This window comes from Sorghum bicolor, chromosome 10, assembly GCF_000003195.3.
Source record: "Sorghum bicolor cultivar BTx623 chromosome 10, Sorghum_bicolor_NCBIv3, whole genome shotgun sequence".
NCBI classification, from domain to species: domain Eukaryota; kingdom Viridiplantae; phylum Streptophyta; class Magnoliopsida; order Poales; family Poaceae; genus Sorghum; species Sorghum bicolor.
In genome coordinates, this window is record NC_012879.2 from 8,737,045 (window position 1) to 8,755,931 (window position 18,887).

The 18,887-nt window shown below is 46.1% G+C and overlaps 2 protein-coding genes and 1 pseudogene across 3 annotated transcripts; 2 read left to right on the forward strand and 1 right to left on the reverse strand.

Annotated features, from left to right (window-relative positions):
• On the forward strand, positions 371 to 2,273 carry LOC8065545 (protein ALTERED XYLOGLUCAN 4). Its single transcript, XM_002436723.2, has 2 exons — positions 371 to 768; positions 1,092 to 2,273. The coding sequence occupies exons 1-2, from the start codon at positions 381 to 383 to the stop codon at positions 2,195 to 2,197; spliced, it is 1,494 nt and encodes a 497-aa protein (XP_002436768.2). The 5' UTR covers positions 371 to 380; the 3' UTR covers positions 2,198 to 2,273.
• Positions 3,983 to 6,398, reverse strand: LOC8057894 (annotated as a pseudogene).
• Positions 13,240 to 15,355, forward strand: LOC8065546. Of its 2 annotated transcripts, none has more exons than XM_002436724.2 (2): positions 13,240 to 13,820; positions 14,906 to 15,355. In XM_002436724.2, the coding sequence occupies exons 1-2, from the start codon at positions 13,401 to 13,403 to the stop codon at positions 15,011 to 15,013; spliced, it is 528 nt and encodes a 175-aa protein (XP_002436769.1). In that variant the 5' UTR covers positions 13,240 to 13,400; the 3' UTR covers positions 15,014 to 15,355. The 2 variants fall into 2 exon arrangements, with proteins under 2 accessions (XP_002436769.1, XP_021304608.1); XM_021448933.1 differs by having other exon boundaries at positions 14,909 to 15,355.

An 18,887-nucleotide genomic window follows, 5' to 3' on the forward strand; every position in this document is an offset into this window, starting at 1 on the left:
CCAGTCCACCGGCAGTCCATACACTGAAACTCTATGTAGTGCTAGCAAAGTACTACTCTCTACTACGTGATTTGTATGGACAATGAACTATTATGGTGTTGTGACTAGTGGTTGCAGCAGAAATTATTATGTTGCTATTTGCTAGGTATATGGTGAGGTGGCTATGTGACGATGCTTGTGAATGACTATGTGACGATGCTTGTAAATTGCTACTACGTGACTGGTGCTTGTGAATCGCTGATGTTTGGCGGGTATGGGTGATCCGCCGGGTCTAATTTACCCACCCGAGTATGGGTCTGGGGAAATTTCCCCACCCATCACTATATATAAAGATACCCATGGTGTTATATTGTTGTCACGGTCTGGCGAGTTCATACCGGATGGGGATTTACCCATGGCCAACACTAATCTCGGGCTCCCACCGCCCTCTGCCTCGGCTTCTTCCATGGTTTGCTCTTAGCCACCAACATCCCGCAGTCATGGTCACCAACTTCCTGCGGAAATATCAGCTCCAGAACCACCACCTCGTACTTCCAAAGAAGCAGTTCGTCACCTACGCCCTCTACGCGCTCATCGCCCTCGCCTTCTTGCACCACCTTATCTTCTACCCCGCACCCGCATCTGAGAAATCAGTGGTGGTGGCGCAGGTACAAGACGAGGTTGCAGCGGGTGTCTCAGCTGCTCGGGTGAATGCGCGTGAGCACCTGCTTCCTCCGCCTCCTCCTCCTCAGCAAGGAGATGAAGTATTGAGGAATCAACGAGCTCAAGGTACACTTAAGTAGGTTTTCCAGTTAATTTCTCACAGTAGTTGTTGCAATGTACTGTGCAAATTTTGTACCTGGATTGATTTGGGCGCTCGATTGGTTGAGTGCTCAAGCAGACTTCCGAGTTTCATGCCAAATTTCTCAAGGAATGCATCTTATGGAACAGCAGTAATTACCATCTTTGACGCGTTCAGTTCTCTCATTTTGGGCATCTATAATTTTTTAGATTATTGTGTAAAATTAGTCCTTGCAACTCATTTTCTAGTTGTTCTTTACCCATTGAAGGTTATTATTATTATTATGAACTAATCTTGCATGTCCTCTTAGGAGTAGTAGCCAAAGAAGTGCCATCGCCGGCGCCGGCGCCGCCGTGCGACTACTCCGACGGCGAGTGGGTGCCGGACGCGCGCTCGCCGCTGTACAATGGCACGAGCTGTGGCACCATCAAGGACGGGCAGAACTGCATGGCGCACGGCCGGCCGGACACCGGCTACCTTTACTGGCGTTGGCGGCCACGGCGCTGCGACCTGCCGGCCTTCTCCCCGGAGGCGTTCTTAAGCTGGCTCCGCAACAAGCACCTGGCCTTCGTCGGCGACTCCCTGGCGCGGAACCAGGCGGAGTCGCTGCTGTGCCTCCTGGCGTCCCGCTCCGCCGCGCCAGAGCTGGTGTACCGGGACGGCGAGGAGAACAGGTTCCGGCGGTTCGTGTTCCGGGAGCACAACGCGACGGTGTCCGTCTTCTGGTCGCCGTTCCTGGTGAAGGTCGCCGAGAAGGCGGAGCGCGCGGGCGGCGTGCGGCACAACAACGTGTTCCTTGACGCGTTCGACGAGCGGTGGATGTCGCAGCTGGGCGCGCTCGACGCGGCCGTGCTGTCGGTGGGGCACTGGTTCCTGCTCCCCGGGATCTACCACGACGGCGGCAGCGTCGTCGGGTGCCACGACTGCGCGGAGCTCAACCACACCGAGACCGACTTCTTCGGCGTGTTCAAGACCGCCATCTACCGGACGCTCGCCGAGGTCACCCGGCGGCACGGCGACGCCGCGGGCAGGAAAGTGGTAGCGCTGACCACGTTCTCGCCGGCGCACTTCGAGGGGGACTGGGACAAGGCCGGCGCCTGCCCCAAGAAGCGGCCGTACAGGAACGGCGAGAAGGAGCTGGGGTACACGGAGTCGGAGATGCGGAGGACCGTGGTGGAGGCGGTGCAGGCCGCGGCCAACGCCGCCGGCGCCGGGTCCGGCCTGCGGTTCACGGCGCTGGACGTGACAACTCTGGCCAACCTGCGGCCGGACGGCCACCCGGGCCCGTACATGCACAAGGACCCGTTCGCCGGCGGCGGCGCGGGCGGCAGGGTGCAGAACGACTGCGTGCACTGGTGCATGCCCGGGCCTGTCGACACGTTCAACGAGATCCTGCTCCAGAACATCCTCCGGTGACCGCACTAACGAGACATCAGGGAGAACCGGAGCAGGCGTCTCTGCTCATGTGTTCTGTTCTTCAAGTTTTTTTTTTGAAATTCTTAAGATTTACTAGGGCCGTGTTTAGTTTAGGAATTAAAAATTTCACAAAACTGTATTTTCGTTTGTTTGTGTTAATTATTATCCAACTATAAACTAATTAGACTCAAAAAATTTGTCTCGTAATTGTAATCAAACTGTGTAATTAGTTTTTATTTTCGTCTATATTTAATAAGAATTTTTTTTAAAAAAATTACGTTTTAATGTGAAAGTAAACGAGGCCTAGATCAAATAGATCAAAAGAATACACGTGCATCGACGATTCTTTTGATACCGTGCAGAAACGAGTGTGGATGGGCTGGTTGTTTTTAGGCCTTGCTCAGTTGACCCTATAAACCAATTTTTTTAAAAAAATTTCCATCACATCAAATCTTACGGCACGTACATGAAGTATTAAATATAGACAAAAATAAAAATTAATTACACAGTTTGACTGTAAATCATAAGATAAATTTTTAAGACTAGTTAGTCTATAATTAAATAATAATTTATAAATAAAAATGAAAATGCTACAGTACTCTAAACTAAAAAATTTTGGAAACTAAACAAGGCCTTATTGGTGGTGAGACAGAGACAAAAATCATTGTTATACTTCTTTGTTTTATTTTAGCTCTTAAAGTTTCGCATACAGTTTAGAGTTTTTTACACAGGGTTTTGATTTTCCAGTGATGCCCCGGCTGGCCTTCTTTTTCAGACTACGCTCAGACCTTGTTTAGTTTACTCCAAAAACTAAAAAGTTTTCAAGATTATCCATCACATCGAATCTTACGGTACATATATGAAGCATTAAATATAAACGAAAATAAAAACTAATTATACAGGTTGTCTGTAAATCGGAAGACGAATCTTTTAACCCTAATTATTCTATAATTGGACAATATTTACTACAAACAAACGAAAGTGCTACAGTGGCGAAATTCAAAAAGTTTTCATATCTAAACAAGGCCTCAGTTAAGTTTTCCAATATATATATATGTACTAGATACAGACGCCCCACCGGGCTCATAATTTTTTAAATTGAACCATAGTAACCTGAATTAGACACGTGATTGGATTTGGTCTTTGTATTGTAATCAGACACCTTGACACAAACAAGTGACCTCCGAGTGAAATTTGGACTCATGGGCAGGGATCAAGATTTAGAATCATGATTACTTAGGACACTCCTAGTACAGAAAACCCATTATAGTTTTTATGATATTAATTGTATTGTCATTTAAACATTTTGTTGATATGTTAATATAGTTATTGAAGATAGAAAGAGAACAATAATTATAGAAACTAAGTCTAAATTTGAAATCATGTCTATACGAAAACTAAGACATGAAGAGATGTGATTGGTAGAGAATGGAGAGAGAATGTATGTGATTGGATAAAAAAATTGCTCTGTATAAACTATCTATGAAGACCGTCGTTTCTATACATGGCAAAAATACTGTTGGCTGATTTGTTGTGAGAGAAAAACACTGCTGAATGGCTGACATATTCGGCTGATAAGCTCAAGCGAATAAGGCAGACCGTCGAGTCTTTATAGGTGTATAGAACAGAGAGAAGAGAAGGATCCAAGTCACTAAAGAGCAAAATCTTCAATTTTAGACTATCGTTTGATGTCTGCCAAATTGCCGATAGACACATTTCCTAGAACTGTTTCATTATAAAAATTATAAGCAAAATAATTACTCCTTACTCCTACATCACAGGTGAAGATACAGTTCGTTCCTTCAGAGAATGAAAATAGCCCGTGAACATCACTACAGACGACAACATCCTATGCAATACGCATTCTCTTGCTCTCTGGCGGCATCATGCCACTATCCTCTACCTGTTGGCCGGCGCACGGCCTTTTCATGGTAGCGATCTCCGCCTTGGCCTCAACGATGGCGTGCGCATTCATTGTCACCGTCCTTTTCAGGCGGAGCATCTCTCTGAACGTGCTCTCGTCGCCGTGAAGAACCTCAAACGCATTCCACCGCTTCCAGAAGTCAGGGTGAGTGCTCGGATCCGTGAAGCCTGACGCGTACACGTACAGCGCCCTGGCGCGTTGGACTTCGCCGAGGCCCATCTCCAGGTCGGCGAACCTGACGCAGATCGCCCTCGCGTCCTCGTCCGGGAGGCCGCCCTCGCAGATCGCCTGATGGTAAATCTCCCTCGCCTTGACAACGCCGAACATGGCGGCGGCACGTCCGACGTACACGTCGTAGACGCCGAGCTTGTCGCGGCTGGGAACAGCGCTCGCCGCGTCCTCGTAGACCTTCATGGCGCGCGTGGCCAGGCCGAAGTCCTCCTCGAACTTGGCGTACCGAAGGAACATCGCCTTCTTCAGCTGCGGCGGAGCCTGCCGGACGGCGTCCTCGAACAGGTCCCTCACCCTCTCCGGCCTGCTCTTCCCGTACCTCTGGACGAACTGGGTCAGGTACGCCGCCCAGATCGGCTCCGCGTGCGGATGCTTGAAGGACCTGACGCCCCTCTGGTACACCCGGAACGCGTCCTCGAACCGCTCGTGCTCTCGCAGAAGCGAGGCGTGGTTGAGCACCAGCAGAGGCGTGGTCAGTCCCAGGTCGTGTATCCTCTCGTACACGGCGCAGGCAGATTCCGGCGTCCCGTGTGTCTCCATCAGGTCGGCGTACAAGCACCACAGCTTGAGGGACCTGTGCAGCTTGATCTGGGCCGGCTCGCCGCGCTCGGCCGGCGCCGCGGCGACCCGTCTCCTGACCTCGGCCGACGGCTCCGACGTCGCTTGCCGGACGAGGTCGGTGGCGGTCTCGGGGTTCCCGTGCCTCAACTCCATCTCCGCCCACTCGCACCAGACGGCGGCGAGGTCGTCCACGGCCTTGAAGTTGACCTGCGTGGCGCGCCGGAAGACCTCCCGGGCGCTGTCGAGCAGACCGCGGCCCTCGTACATCTTGGCGAACGCGAGCCAGAGCGTGTGCGGCTTCCCCGTAGCCTTCATCGGATCAATGGCGCTGAGTGCCTCCGCGTACGCCGCGGCCTGCCGCGCGGGGTCCGTGTGGAATATCTTCACCCTGTCGTGCCACACCTGGACGTCGTGCGGGTTCTGCCTTAGCTGCACGCAGTTGAGCAGCTCCGGCCGGCGTTCCAGCAGCCGCTCCAGCTTCGCCAAGTTCAGGTCGGCGTCGTCTTTGTCGGCCAGCCAGCATCCCTGGAGAACGGATGCAGAGCTCTCCTCTTGTCCGCCTTTGTCGAGCTCCAGCTCCGCGGCAGCCATGGCGTGCTCGAAGTGCAGGTAGGACTCGAAGACCAGCCTGAAGTCCTTGACTGTCGTCGCGGCGGCGGTGGCCTCCTCGAGCACGTCTCTCGCCTTGTTCTGGACGCCCTTCCGCGCGTAGTGGCCCGCTAGAGTTGTCCACAGCACGCCGTACTCCTCGGGGAACTTGCGGACGGCGCTGCGGAGGATGGCTTCCACGGGCAACCCGGCGACGTCGTCGGGGTGCTTGGCGACGAGGTCGCATAGGTCGAGTAGGAGCTGGCGCTTGGTCGTGCCCTTGGCCGAGCGGAAGCCGTCGTCACTGATGGCCGAGGCGAGCTGTTCGGCCGCCTCACGAAACCTGCCTGCTGACACGAGGTAGGCGATGAACTCCTCGGCGTACGCGGGGTCGAACTGGAGGTAGCGGCGGAGGAGGCGGACGGCGGTCACGGCGGGGCAGCCCGGGAGGTAGGCGAGGCGGAGGACGAGCGGCCACACGCGGTGGTGCTGCGTGACGGGCAGGGCGCGGAGCGCGCGGTCGAGGGCTCGGCGGGCGCGGGTGAGCAGGCGCTGGTCGAGGAGCGCCGAGGCGTACATCTGCCAGATGCGCGGCATCCGGGACATGCCCGCCGCCAGGGCGCGCTCGAAGGCGGCGTTGAGCGCCGCGTCGTGGGCGGCGCGGCCGGTGGCGGCGACAGGCCGCGCGGCGTCGACCGCGAGCTCCGTCAGGTACGCGTGCCACAGCTTGTACGATCCCGGGAGCGCCCTCAGCGCCCGCTCGTAGATGGCCACGCGCTTCGCCAGCGGCGCCTCAGCGCGCGCTGACAGGTAGCGCAGCCATGACGAGACCTTGAAAGGCTCGCGCAGAACGTCATGCTCGTAGGGCACGTCCTCCGCCGAGATCACGCACGCCATGATGTCCGGCTCTAACTCTTTTTCTCAGATCAGGAGGTGGCTGAGCTTCTCAATTTAAAGGACTCAAAAATCACCGGTTCGAGTCTAATGCGGATCGGTACTGCGACGGAATCACGGGTTTCGAGTCCGACACGGATCGGTACAGCAACTCAGCTCATCAACGCCGATCGGTTTTGCTTGGTGGTGGCATGCATATATGGGGATGGGGGCAGAGTAGACGTGTTCTCCCAGGACTCGCTGTTGGTTTCGGAATCGAGCGCGGGTGTTGCATTGGACACGACCTCGGACTCGGACTTGCCGTTTTTCAACACCAGGAGCCGCCGTGCATGCAGACAAATAATACAATGTCGTTGCTTAGTGTTTGAGACATATGGATAATGGATGTAGCTCTGGCGGCTCCACGTTTATTTTTCGATATTATATCTGTTGGGTGAAAGTCATCGAATTCCGCAATCAATCACACAAACATTCAAGATTCAATTTAAGTCAAAAGGCATCACTTCGTTACTTGATCTGTACAGTACATGTCAGTGAGATATTTATAGGGCCCTCGACTTCACCCAAGGTACTAAATGACTAATTTACCCTTTATACAAATGATTACAATACATTATACGGGCGGGGGCTAAGTCGTCTTTTTTCACATCTAGTCTTCACTTTATTAACTTCGAGCGTTAAGTCTTCAAGCGATTTGCAATCCTAACTTAGTCGATTTGCACGATCAGTCGACAGGTGAAGTTGGACTTCATCTTCACTTTTCTAAGTCTGCGATCTGAAAGCAAAGACGAAATTATCTAATCGAAGTCGAACCAAGCCTGGCGAAGTCAACTTTTGTCTTCGCTTTAATCTCATCTCTGTATAAAAAACTCTGGTACAGAAATTAGAGTTAATCTTTCTAGAATTTTCTACTCCAAAGTTTGGGACTACTTTTCATGACTAAGTTTAATTCCCAATAGTAGCCCCTTGCGGGCGAAGGCCTACTCCAAAGGTCTAAATTTCGTGAAGTTTATGAATTTAAAACAAAGTCAGAAAACGCCGTCCCGAACTTTGGAGTCGGCCGTTGGATTTGCGCAAACTTTCCTTTCCCGTAACGGTCATTTTTTACTATATGGAAGGTGAACGGTCGGGTTTGACCCGAAGCCGCCTATATATACTGCGCCCTCTTGTGTTTGCTGTGCCTATTCGAAGACGGGAAGATGCTGCTGGATTTTTCTATTTAGCGAAGTTAAAATTTTCCGACGAAGTCAAATTTCACTATCAGCTTTAAGTTTGCTCGTGATTTTTTGGAAGTGAACTTTTGTTGAGAGACTTTATTAAAGGTTAGTTGTGTAATTTTGTACTTTAGCTGTTTGTTTTGTTTTCTTCTTTATTTCCTCTCTTTTTTTTGTATTTAGATGTACTTCATGTTTTGTCTTAGATGTCTGATACAGAGAAGAATGTTGTGGAGCAGCAACTCAGCTCATCAATGCCGATCGGTTTTGCTTGGGGGTGACATGCATATAGTTGCTACCTAAATCAGACTACCTAAATGTTTATTTGGATAGTCATCCATTTTAATACTATCTAAATTTTACTCTCAACTTTAACAGTACTACCTAAAACTAGTTACCCATTTTTGTTTTAGCAGAGAATGACTTCTAAGTCCCACAAGAGTATGAATGGAAGAAAGGCGCGTGGGTGGGAGAGAAGATTTGGGTAGTGTCCTTGACCCAACAGGAATGGGTAGTGGAGAGGGGCATTTGGGTAGCCAACAAATCTGTTGGGTGGAATATGTAGTCTGCTGGAGTAGATTTTTAACCCTCCACTACTCAGATTGGGAATAGGTAGTCCATTTAGAACAACTCCAACCAATCTCTCAAATTTTGCCTCCCTATTTCTTCAAATGAGAGTCCCTCATCCATATTTTATCCTCTACTTCTCGGGGTACTCCAACCGTCCCTAAATTCTCTACTTTTATATTGCATTGTCAATCCAATTTATCGGTCCTACTTGTCAGCTCTATAGAAGAGAGAAAGGAAGATGAGAGAGAGGATGAGGGACTCCAACATGTGGGGGCTCCAAGATAGAGAAATGAGAGCCCTTTATCCATTGGGGCTTAAATAGGGGTTCGGTTGAAGAGGTTTTTAATGTGTTTAAGCTTTCAAAATAGGATTAGGGCTCAAGTAGGAGTTTAGTTGGAGTTGGCTTTAGGGCACTCACAATGCAAGACTCTATCACAGAGTCCAAGACAATTAATTACATATTATTTATAGTATTTTGCTTATGTGGCAGCATATTTACTGAAGAAAGAGGTAGAAAAAATAAGACTCCAAGTCTTATTTAGACTCTAAATCCATATTGTTCGAGGTAATAAATAACTTTAGACTTTATAATAGAATCTGCATTGTGAGTGCCTTTAATCGGCTGGAGATGGTCTAGGGGCCGGAGGAGGGTGCTCGCAATAGAGGAGGGTGACAAAGCGGGTCGTACTCGTACGTACCAGAGCGGAGGAGTTGTTGGGCTGTTTCATCTTTTGTTGGGCCCAAGAGAATTAGGATATTGGGTTGTAGCGTGTGAGTAAAGCAGGCTTCTTTTGCCTTTCTTTGTTCTTATTATTTTTTTTTATTTCCATTTTGTTTTCTTTCCTTGCTACTATATATTTTTAGTTTTTGATTATTTTTTTATAATTTATATTTTATTTTTCTTGTAATTCTCTTTTTTTATGTTTTCTTGGATTTTCTTATTTTTTATTTTACCCTAATTAATTGTTTAATTTTTTGTGTACCCTTTTATTTTCTATATTTCACGAGGTACATATGATATGTTATGTTCTATGATATATTTTATTTTTTCATACTATATCTATTAAAAATATATTATGATATGTTCACGTAGTATAAACACGATGTCCCATAGTGTATATTTAATTATTCATTATCCATGGGATGTTCTGAATATATTTTACACATCATAGAGTTCGGACCATACTTGCTCGTTCGTATGCTACACATCCATTTGTGTTCTTCGTTAGGCCGCTAATTTCTTTACTAGGCAGCACAACTGCACGTATGTGCATTTTTTTTTGTTATTTGTGTGGTTTACAACACATATCAAACCATTTTGTTTTGCTTAACTATATATAGAAATAATTTGCGTATTTATCATGTGTCTTTATGCATTTGTGTGTGTTACATCGCATACCAAAAAAAAGTTGGCTTTTGTAACTATAAGAAAAAAATTTATGCATCACATTTCTTATAGTTCAAGCGTCTAAACAATTTTGCCTTTTGTCCTTCCATAAAAAAATAAAATTTATTTATTGTGATTTATGCTAATAGATTTGGACCGTTGGATGGAGATCTAATTGTTGTTAGCTATCGCTTGAACAAATGCTATATTTTAGACACCTGAAATATAGCATATCCCTTTTGTGCATTTATGTTGTGTATTCTATATTACACGCGGACTAAAACATTTGGATTTGCTTAACTATAAAAATAATTTTTTCGTTTGACATATCTTCGGTTACATCATACTACCATAACATTTATCTTTCCTTAACTATACAAATAATTTATGTATTTGTCATGTGTCTTTTGTATTTGTGTGGATTACATCATGGACCAAAAAATTTGGTTTTACTTAACTATAGAAATAATTTATGCATTTTTAATGTGTCTTTTGCATTTACTAGCAAAATATCTGTGCGTTGCAACGGGAGAAAAAACTACAAATCTATATTTATATCTCTATTACCTAATTATATATATATATATATATATATATATATATATATATATATATATATATATATATATATATATATATATAATAGAGATATAGATATAGATTTGACAGAGGAGGCGGGGGGTGACTGGTCAGAGCTCGACGACGACGAGGACTCCGTGGAGCTGGTGGTAGGGCGCCGCCGCGCCGCGTCGCTATCGCTGAATGGGGTCGTAAACGGGACGCTCAAGGTCCGAGACGCAGTGTGGAAGCAGACCACCAGGTAAACAAAAAAAATTAGACAAAAAGGACATATAACAACACTATATGGAGACGGTAAAAAAAGATCTATCTAGATGACATTCAGTTGTTTTAGCCTCTCTTGTCAACTGAATTTTTTTTCATACACTTAAACTATCTTTTAGCTATATTTACACTGACTTATTATTGTATTTATAATGACTTTTTTGGTGTAATTTATTGGACATAGTGGTGTAATTTGAGGATAATACAAATATATACCAAATCTTTCTTTACAAATTATTTCTATGGATTTCAGATACCATAGAAATATATGTCAAAATATTTACAAATTATGCACAAATTTCAGAAAAAAAAATCAGACATCAGAGGAAGAGGAGAACTGAGCGCAGAGCTCCATCGTTGGTGTGTGGCAGCATGAGGCCTCTGGTCACCATTACGAGCTGGGATTACATGCTCATATGCACCACGTCGGGCAGCCGCACTTGTCTGCGAACGTCTTTCTTTTTTTGACAAGGAGCCTGCGAAGGTCGAGCTCCTGCAGCGTATCCAGTGGCGGACCCAGAAATTAGGAGCAGGGTATGCGCATGGTAAAAATTTTTTGGATTAACGACACAAAATATTTAAATATGCTTAGATAAAAGATACATGTAGTTCAAATGCATTGCATATCTATAAATTTTATTTTGTAATTGAAAATGACATTTAATAGAACCAACAAAGGAAAAAGGAAAAGGATTTGAGTTTTATTACCTCTAAGTCCAAGCAAAGGGGGCGTCATGGCCAACTGGCCGCGCGGCGGCACGGGGACGCCCGATGCCGGGGAGCGGAGCCGCCGAAGCGGCGGTGCGGGGACGCCGGCAACTTGAGTGTCCGCACAGGCCGCAGCGCCTGCCTGCGCGTCAGTGGCGATTCGCGAGCGGCGGCGCGCGGTGAAAGCGGCGGCGAGTGGTCGAGAGTCGCGGAAGCGCCTGCCTGCGCGTCAGTGCGCGGCTGCCCTACCCCTACGGACTAGGCCTGATGGTTTTGGGATTTTGGGGGAGTGGGGAAGTGAGTGAGAAGGTTAGATGAGTCATGGACCGTCTGGATTCGCGTGGCTTATGGGACTGCTTTTGAGTTAGAGGTGAATTGCTGAATAAAATGATCCAGAAACACAGAGAAACGTAATTTTAACATCTTATGTATATTATACATGTATATATCTCAAATACCTATTAATTTTTTTCCAAAAATGTAGGGTATGCCCGGGATTCCGTCCATGAGCGTATCCGTGAACGAGTTGTGCCATCGTCACATTCACATCCGCGTGCAAGTGTACCCACCCTCGAGGAGGAGCAGGGCGCCCAGTGCGAGACTGCTAGCTATCTCGTTGTCCACACATGGTTGTGCCGCGGCAGAGTCCCGTCGACAGCCGGTCGAGCACGCGTACGTGCGTGTTGTCAATCAGCTGAGCGCCGAACCGTGCAAATCGGACGGCCGACAATCAGCTCAGCGCCCAATCAAGCCCAAAATCGAAAGGCCCAAAAATCGGTTGACCCAAACCATGGAAATAACCAGTTGGTGGCAGACAGAAAAATAGTAGGCAGACTGAAATTTTCACAATTAAGTATTAGGGATAGATAGAATAGATGTGGGTTACATCGCATACCAAAAAAATTTGTGATGTGTCTTCACAAAATCATTATACGAATCACATGAACATGTAATCTGTTTTCATATATATTTGGAATACTATTCTTCTGGATCGAGAAGCAGACATGCATCACCGTGGCCTCTATGTTCAAGTCTAATACAACCTTGGCACCTTGCAAAGCACACTCGGATTAGCTGGGACTGGTTTTCGAGAGTGGAAAATAGTCACAGGAGATCAGAAAGAGAGCGAAATGCTGTGGCGAAAAACTCGTGTTCGTGCAGCTAGCGAAACGTACATCGCACTACTCTTTTTCCTTGAAAAAATAACACGGCGTGTTGTATCAATCAAACATACTCCCTTCGTATAAGATTTAGATGTTTAGGACAACAACATGGTCTTTAAAACACAACTTTAACATCTTATTTTTATAAAAATATTAAAATACTTTTATAAAAATATTTTTCGAGAAAAATATATTTATATAATTTTCACATTTATAAATTTAATAATATAAAATATTTATGATTTATATTCCCAATATTTAATCCAAATCTTGTTTAAAATGACATCTAAATCTTATATGGAGGAAATATAGCTCAAGCGAACATACTTCTATTTTTGTCTCTCTCTCGAAAAGATAACACGGCGTGCACAACGAATCCACAGCCACGGCAAGCCGCAGCTTTGAAGCCGGAGACTCCAAAGCGGCGCAGATTTCAATGCACGACGACCTCAGCGCTGGATCCCTCCGATTCGATCGGTGAGCTACCATTTCAGGGACGTACGGAGCACTCGAGCTCCATCCTGCGACCGGCCCGGAGTTGTAGTAGCCCTGCCGTTAACCCCAGCGTAGATGCGCGCGCGCCCACACACACCGCGCGTGCACGCTACCTGCTCAGCCAACGGCCCAACGCCGCGCTCCATGGTTGCAGGGCAGAGGCCAGCGGTGAGCCGGTGACCCAAATAAAGCATCGTTTAGATTTCAAAAACTTTTTACATTTTGATATTTATAGTATTTTTATTTATATTTGATAATAATTATCTAATTATAAAATAATTAGATTTAAAAATTATCTTATTAATTACAAATAAACTATCTAATTAATTATTTTTATTTATATTTAATATTCTATTTATATGTTGTAAGATTCGATGTGTCGAAAAATATTAAAAAAATTTTGGATACAAGGCCTAAAAAAAACCGGTGCGGGCCGGAAGCCACAGGCAGTCTGCCCACCCACCGCCCACCGCCGCTTCATAAATCATAACACCGCCGCTCGCTCGCGGCCGCCGCCACCACCACCACCAACTCGTGCGTGCCTGCGCCTGCCTCCCCTCCACCCACATCCACGGGCGCGCGGCAGAGGTCAGAGGAGCAGGGAGCGCCGATCGGTCGAGCGAGGATGGGCAACTGCCAGGCGGCGGAGGCGGCGACGGTGGTGGTGCAGCACCCGGGCGGCCGCGTGCAGCGCCTCTACTGGGCCACCAGCGCCGCCGAGGTCATGCGCGCCAACCCGGGCCACTACGTCGCGCTCGTCACGCACCGCGCCGACGCCGAGAAGCTGTCGCAGGGGGAGCAGCACAGGCACGGCGCGCGCGTCACGCGGGTGAAGCTGCTCAAGCCCCGGGACACGCTGGTGCTCGGCCAGGCGTACCGCCTCATCACCGTCGCCGAGGTCACCAAGGCGCTGCAGGCCAAAAAGGAGGAGAAGACCCGGAGGGCGCAGCAGCTGCAGGTAGTTCAGCCGAAGCACGCCGGCGGGAGGACGGGCTCCGGTGACAACTCGCTGCCGCAGCAGGTTGCGGATGACAGCCTTGATCAGGTACTGCTTCTGCTTTCTGATCACCATCCATTTCCAATGGTTGCTTGCGGCACAATCTCTTGGGTCCTCTGTTTTTCTGTTCATCCCAGCTCTGTTCTATAGCGTCTACTACTCTACTATAAATCGGATTACGACATCCATGGATTTGATTTTAGATGTTCTCAGTGTATCCATTCATTCATGTTCTTCGATCAGCCCAATAGTTCGTACTACATGCCCAAAACATTGTCCAACAAAAAGATTGACAGTATCATTACCCGCTTGACGTTCTGTTCTGAATATTTGGTTGTAATTCTAGTCTCACAGTTTCTCTATGACTATGAGCACACAAGTCCAGTACAAGTTTTCCTTCCTGCCACAAATTATGTGTTGTTTGACTGATAAATAAGAGTAGGTGATAGCCTTTCGGAAGGATAAGAATTGATAAGTACCTAGTAATTGTCTAGGTAACTTGGCTTACGTAGCTTATTCCAGTTGATTGATATTTCTATATTTAGCTGCCCACCCTCCTAATTATCTATACCTTTATGCGCCACTAGTACCTACCTAACCAACCAATTTGATTGCAAAGGATATCACTATAAAGTAATCTAATCGATGATCAAGATACAAGGAATAATTCGAATAATTTACTCAAAACATGGTATAATGGCTGGGTTATACTTAGAAAAGGCAGGCAAATTATTCTGGAGCAAAACTAGGTAATATCAATCATAGTAATAGCTTTGTCACATCTTGCTTTTTTCCTCACATCACATGGAAATGGTGGGGATGGGATGCACCGAAATTTGTTTCAGCTGCCTCCTGATATCAAATATTTTAGAAAACTATGTTTGACATTCTGCGATCCAATAAGACAGTCAGATGGGCGAAGAATATGCATGGAACATGGATGCATGATGCTAGCAGGAAGGCCAAGAATCCACTAATTCATTGCTAATGAGCACTAACAGACAGACAAAAAAAAACACTAGATGTTGTTTGCAGTCGTCATTTGATGTTTAAACTAGCTTAGCTCAACAAGATAGATTATCTCATCTTCTGGTTACTCTACTGCCGTCATCTAACTTCAACTGTCGCGACAGCAGGAAAAGGACGGCCAACGGAGCAGCTCAAGTTCGGCGGCGCACTCTGGCGCGAGGCATCGCCATTGGCGCCCTTCTCTCCACAGCATCGCCGAAGTCAGCAGCTGATGTGTGTGTGTGACAAATCCGTAGCCGGTGAATGAGCAGCTAGCTGCGTCTCTAGAGTCCATGCTCGATCATCAGCCTCCAAGCCTTCTTCCTGCAGAGGAAGGATGAGACAATCTGTCCGGTCGGTTCCTGTGTTCTTCGTACAAACCAAACGAACACTTGTTCCCACGGGGCTCGTAGTTAGAATCAAGCCCCATGTGTAATATAAGAAGTGACAGATCTTGCTCAGGTCATTTTAGCGAGTCTAAGATCGATCGATCCGTTGGGAGCTGTGACACACTGATGAAATGGAAAATGTTGCAAAAAAAGCAGTGTGCTGTTATATTCAGATTTCGGACCTGATGCTGGGGTACATCCCTTTTGCAGATAGCTTTTGAGGATCTTGTTGCTTACTGTAATGCATTGCGTTCGTGGCGCCGGACTGGCAATCATAAGCTCGCCGCGATGATGCGGCCGGAGCTGGAATCCACACACTTTTATGCGTTGGAAGCGCAGATTCGGGGTTGGCGCGCATATTAGGGGTTGGTTAATGATAAGACAAGGGGCTAAAGGCCTCCAAATCAGGTGCCCACACACCTGATCAAAGTACTTGTGCAATGAACAAGGTGGGTAGTACGTAGTACTAATACGTACTTGAAATGATCGTATCAGTTGGTAGAACAGGTTTGCAGGTGAAGAGGCACAATAGCATCTGGTCATGTTTGTACAGCCTGCAGAGATGTCCTCGTGGGTCTTAATTCGGTTCTGTTTGGCAAGGTTTCTCTATAAACGATGTTTTTTCTTGAGGATTCTCTGTAAACGGTGTCAAAGGGGAGTAGCCAGAGAAGCAACATTTAGGTGGCTTCATCTCTTATTAGTAAAGAAACGGCTTCTCCCATTAGTTATCTTACAAAGCTGTTATATAAGATCCTGCATTCCTGCCAAAGATGCATTCTTTTACCGCCGCGCCTGAACCGAGTTCTAAAGGCCTTGTTTAGTTCACTTCGAAATCCAAAAAGTTTTCAACATTCTCCGTCACATCGAATCTTGTGGAACATGCATGAAACATTAAATATACACGAAAACAAAAACTAATTACACAGTTTGTCTGTAAATCACGAGACCAATCTTTTGATCCTAGTTAGTTCATAATTTGACAATATTTGTCAAATAAAAATGAAAGTACTACAGTAGCAAAATCCGAATTTTTTTCAGAACTAAACAAGGTATACTGACGTACGTAGTACCTGCTCCTCGCTGGGGAAAAAAGTAACTAGTGATGATGAACTCATGAAAGCAAGTAGGAGTAGAGTAGTAGCTATATACTGACGTACGTAGTACCTGCTCCTGATTTCAGAGTCGTCGTTTGCACGATTTGCAGGAACCATGCATGAGACGGAAAAGGTCTCCAATGTTCTTGTTGCTTTTGATGAGGCACACAAAGGCATCAGTGAGGAATGAGGGTTGCTGCTGCTAGTGCTCGCCGCATTGACCAACCCAAACCCGTCGCTTTGGCTTTCGCTTTCCTGATGGCCGCAGGGAATACTACATGCATTCAGCAGCCAGCATCCAGCAAGCACGTTATCAGACTCAGAGCACCTTGAGGCTAGAGATGAAAACGGATCGGATACGAATGAATATCACTAATATTATATTTGTTTTTATATTTTTGGTCGAATTCGGATTTGAATACGGATAATATCAACCATGTCGGATAAGATAAGATTGGATATCGACAACATAAATATAGGATTTAAATATTCAAATACGGATACAGAATCGGATATTGAATATTCGGACTCAAATACGGACAGATCTAAATGAATTCGATCTCGAATACGGTCGGAAAATATTCGTACCGTTTTCATCTCTACTTCAGGCAGTGCTTCTCTCCCACCTTTGGGCACTGCGCATTTCTTTCTGCAGAAACCGCAGCTAGGCGGTCGGTCGAGCAGCTAGCTAGTGCGCACGCAACGGCTGGCCGGCCGGCCGGCCTGCCCGCCCGCTCGCCGGGCGTCGGCTGCGCCCATCCACTGCGCCCGCGTGGCGTGGCAGGCATGTTGCGTGGTCCGCCGCCCCACTAGCCAACTACTGCAGCAGCAGCAGCAGCATGGTGTGCGTTCTGGTTGCCGAATCAAGCGAAATCCCCTCCGTGCCGCGCAGCGCCATCCGCCATGTGTCACTGCAGCCTTTTTGTGGCTCATCCCTGCTACTACGAGCGAGGAGAGCGGAGAGGATCAGTGATCATGCAGCGCTTTTGAGATGGGACTTTGGCCGAAAGGAACCGCACGCAGGAGCGCGGGGACGGACGATGCTGGAATTTGCATCGCTTTGCTGCGTCTCATCAGGAGCGGAGGACATCGGGGTGGCAGTGCACGGAAAGGAGCAAGTCGGCATGCCGCATGGAAATGTGAGGCGTGTCCGTGTGCGTGCACATCCCATCGTCCTGGCTGCCGATTGGTACTGATACACTAACACGTGTCTTCAAAAGTTATACTTATATGCTAAAGAATTTTCTGCGCGTTGCCATGAAACTTTCTTAGGCCTTGTTTAGTTCGCAAAAATTTTCGTTTTTGGCTACTGTAGTACTTTCGTTTTTATTTGACAAATATTGTCTAATTACAGAGTAACTAGACTGATTCATCTCACAAATTACAGGTAAACTGTGTAATTAGTTTTTTATTTTTATCTATATTTAATATTCCATGCATATGACCAAAGATTCGATGTGACAGGGAATCTTGAAAATTTTTGCGAACTAAACAAGGCCTTAAAATAAATTTGTTATACTTTCTCTCTCTCTTTATTTTTTTTTGCGAGACTCTCTCTCGCATGAAAGATAATGTAAACTAAAACAAATTACATCTAGGTTATCCACATCTACTACTATTAAAACATAAAAATAATTCTTAAACCTACCTTTAAACTAATCCATTTACTCTCTCTGTCATTGAATAACTGTTGTTTTCGCTTCCAAAAATAACTTAGACTAACTATAACTATATAAAATATTAATACTTATGGTACATAATTAATATCACTATGATAGATATTTGAATCTAGTTTTTTAATAAATTTATTTGAAGATACAAATGTTGCAAGCATTTTCTACAAATCGAGTTAAACTTTTGGTACGGAAATCAACAATGACAATCAATTGGGGATAGAGGGAGTATACTTGTAATTTATAATAATGATCCAACCTACGATTTTTTTATTAAGGATACATTTCATCTAGCTTCATCTCATTGAAAACATTTCTATGGAATCAAAAATCATACGAGTTAGAAGCCTAGGTGTTTCAACTTGGCGAATGTGGCCCTATTTTCTTGGATGGTCTGGCAGTGCTACATCAACAATCAAAGAAGACCAACCAATAGATCAAACATCAAGGTTAACAAAATTGGGTTTCTATCCATCTATCATTCACTTGGACCCACTTGGCACCACCATCTCTCCATTTCTTGCCACTCTATTGCAGAACCATTCAATTTAACTTGATTGTAAGTACCCTCATCAACCTTTTGACACTAAGTATACTTAAAACCAAATTAACTCGACTCTAAGTATCCTCATCATCATTTTCTGTGCTTACTTAAATTAAACAACATGTAATGTATATGTATGAATGAGAAAGTCTAGTGCTCATGAGATGCACATGGAATGCACTTGCTTAACATCTAGGATGTTACACTCTCTATCCCCCTCTCTAGTTTTTGTAGGAGAAAATAAGGAGAGCAAAAAGAAGGGGGAAAACATAGAGAAGGTGGAGACCCTCCTAGGCACCCTCTTGTCCACCTCCTTGGGCAAGGATTATTAATCTCACCGCAAAGTCCATCCACTATCTAGACCATAGAGAGAAAGCCATCCCTTTCCCCCATGGTCTAGCAACGTT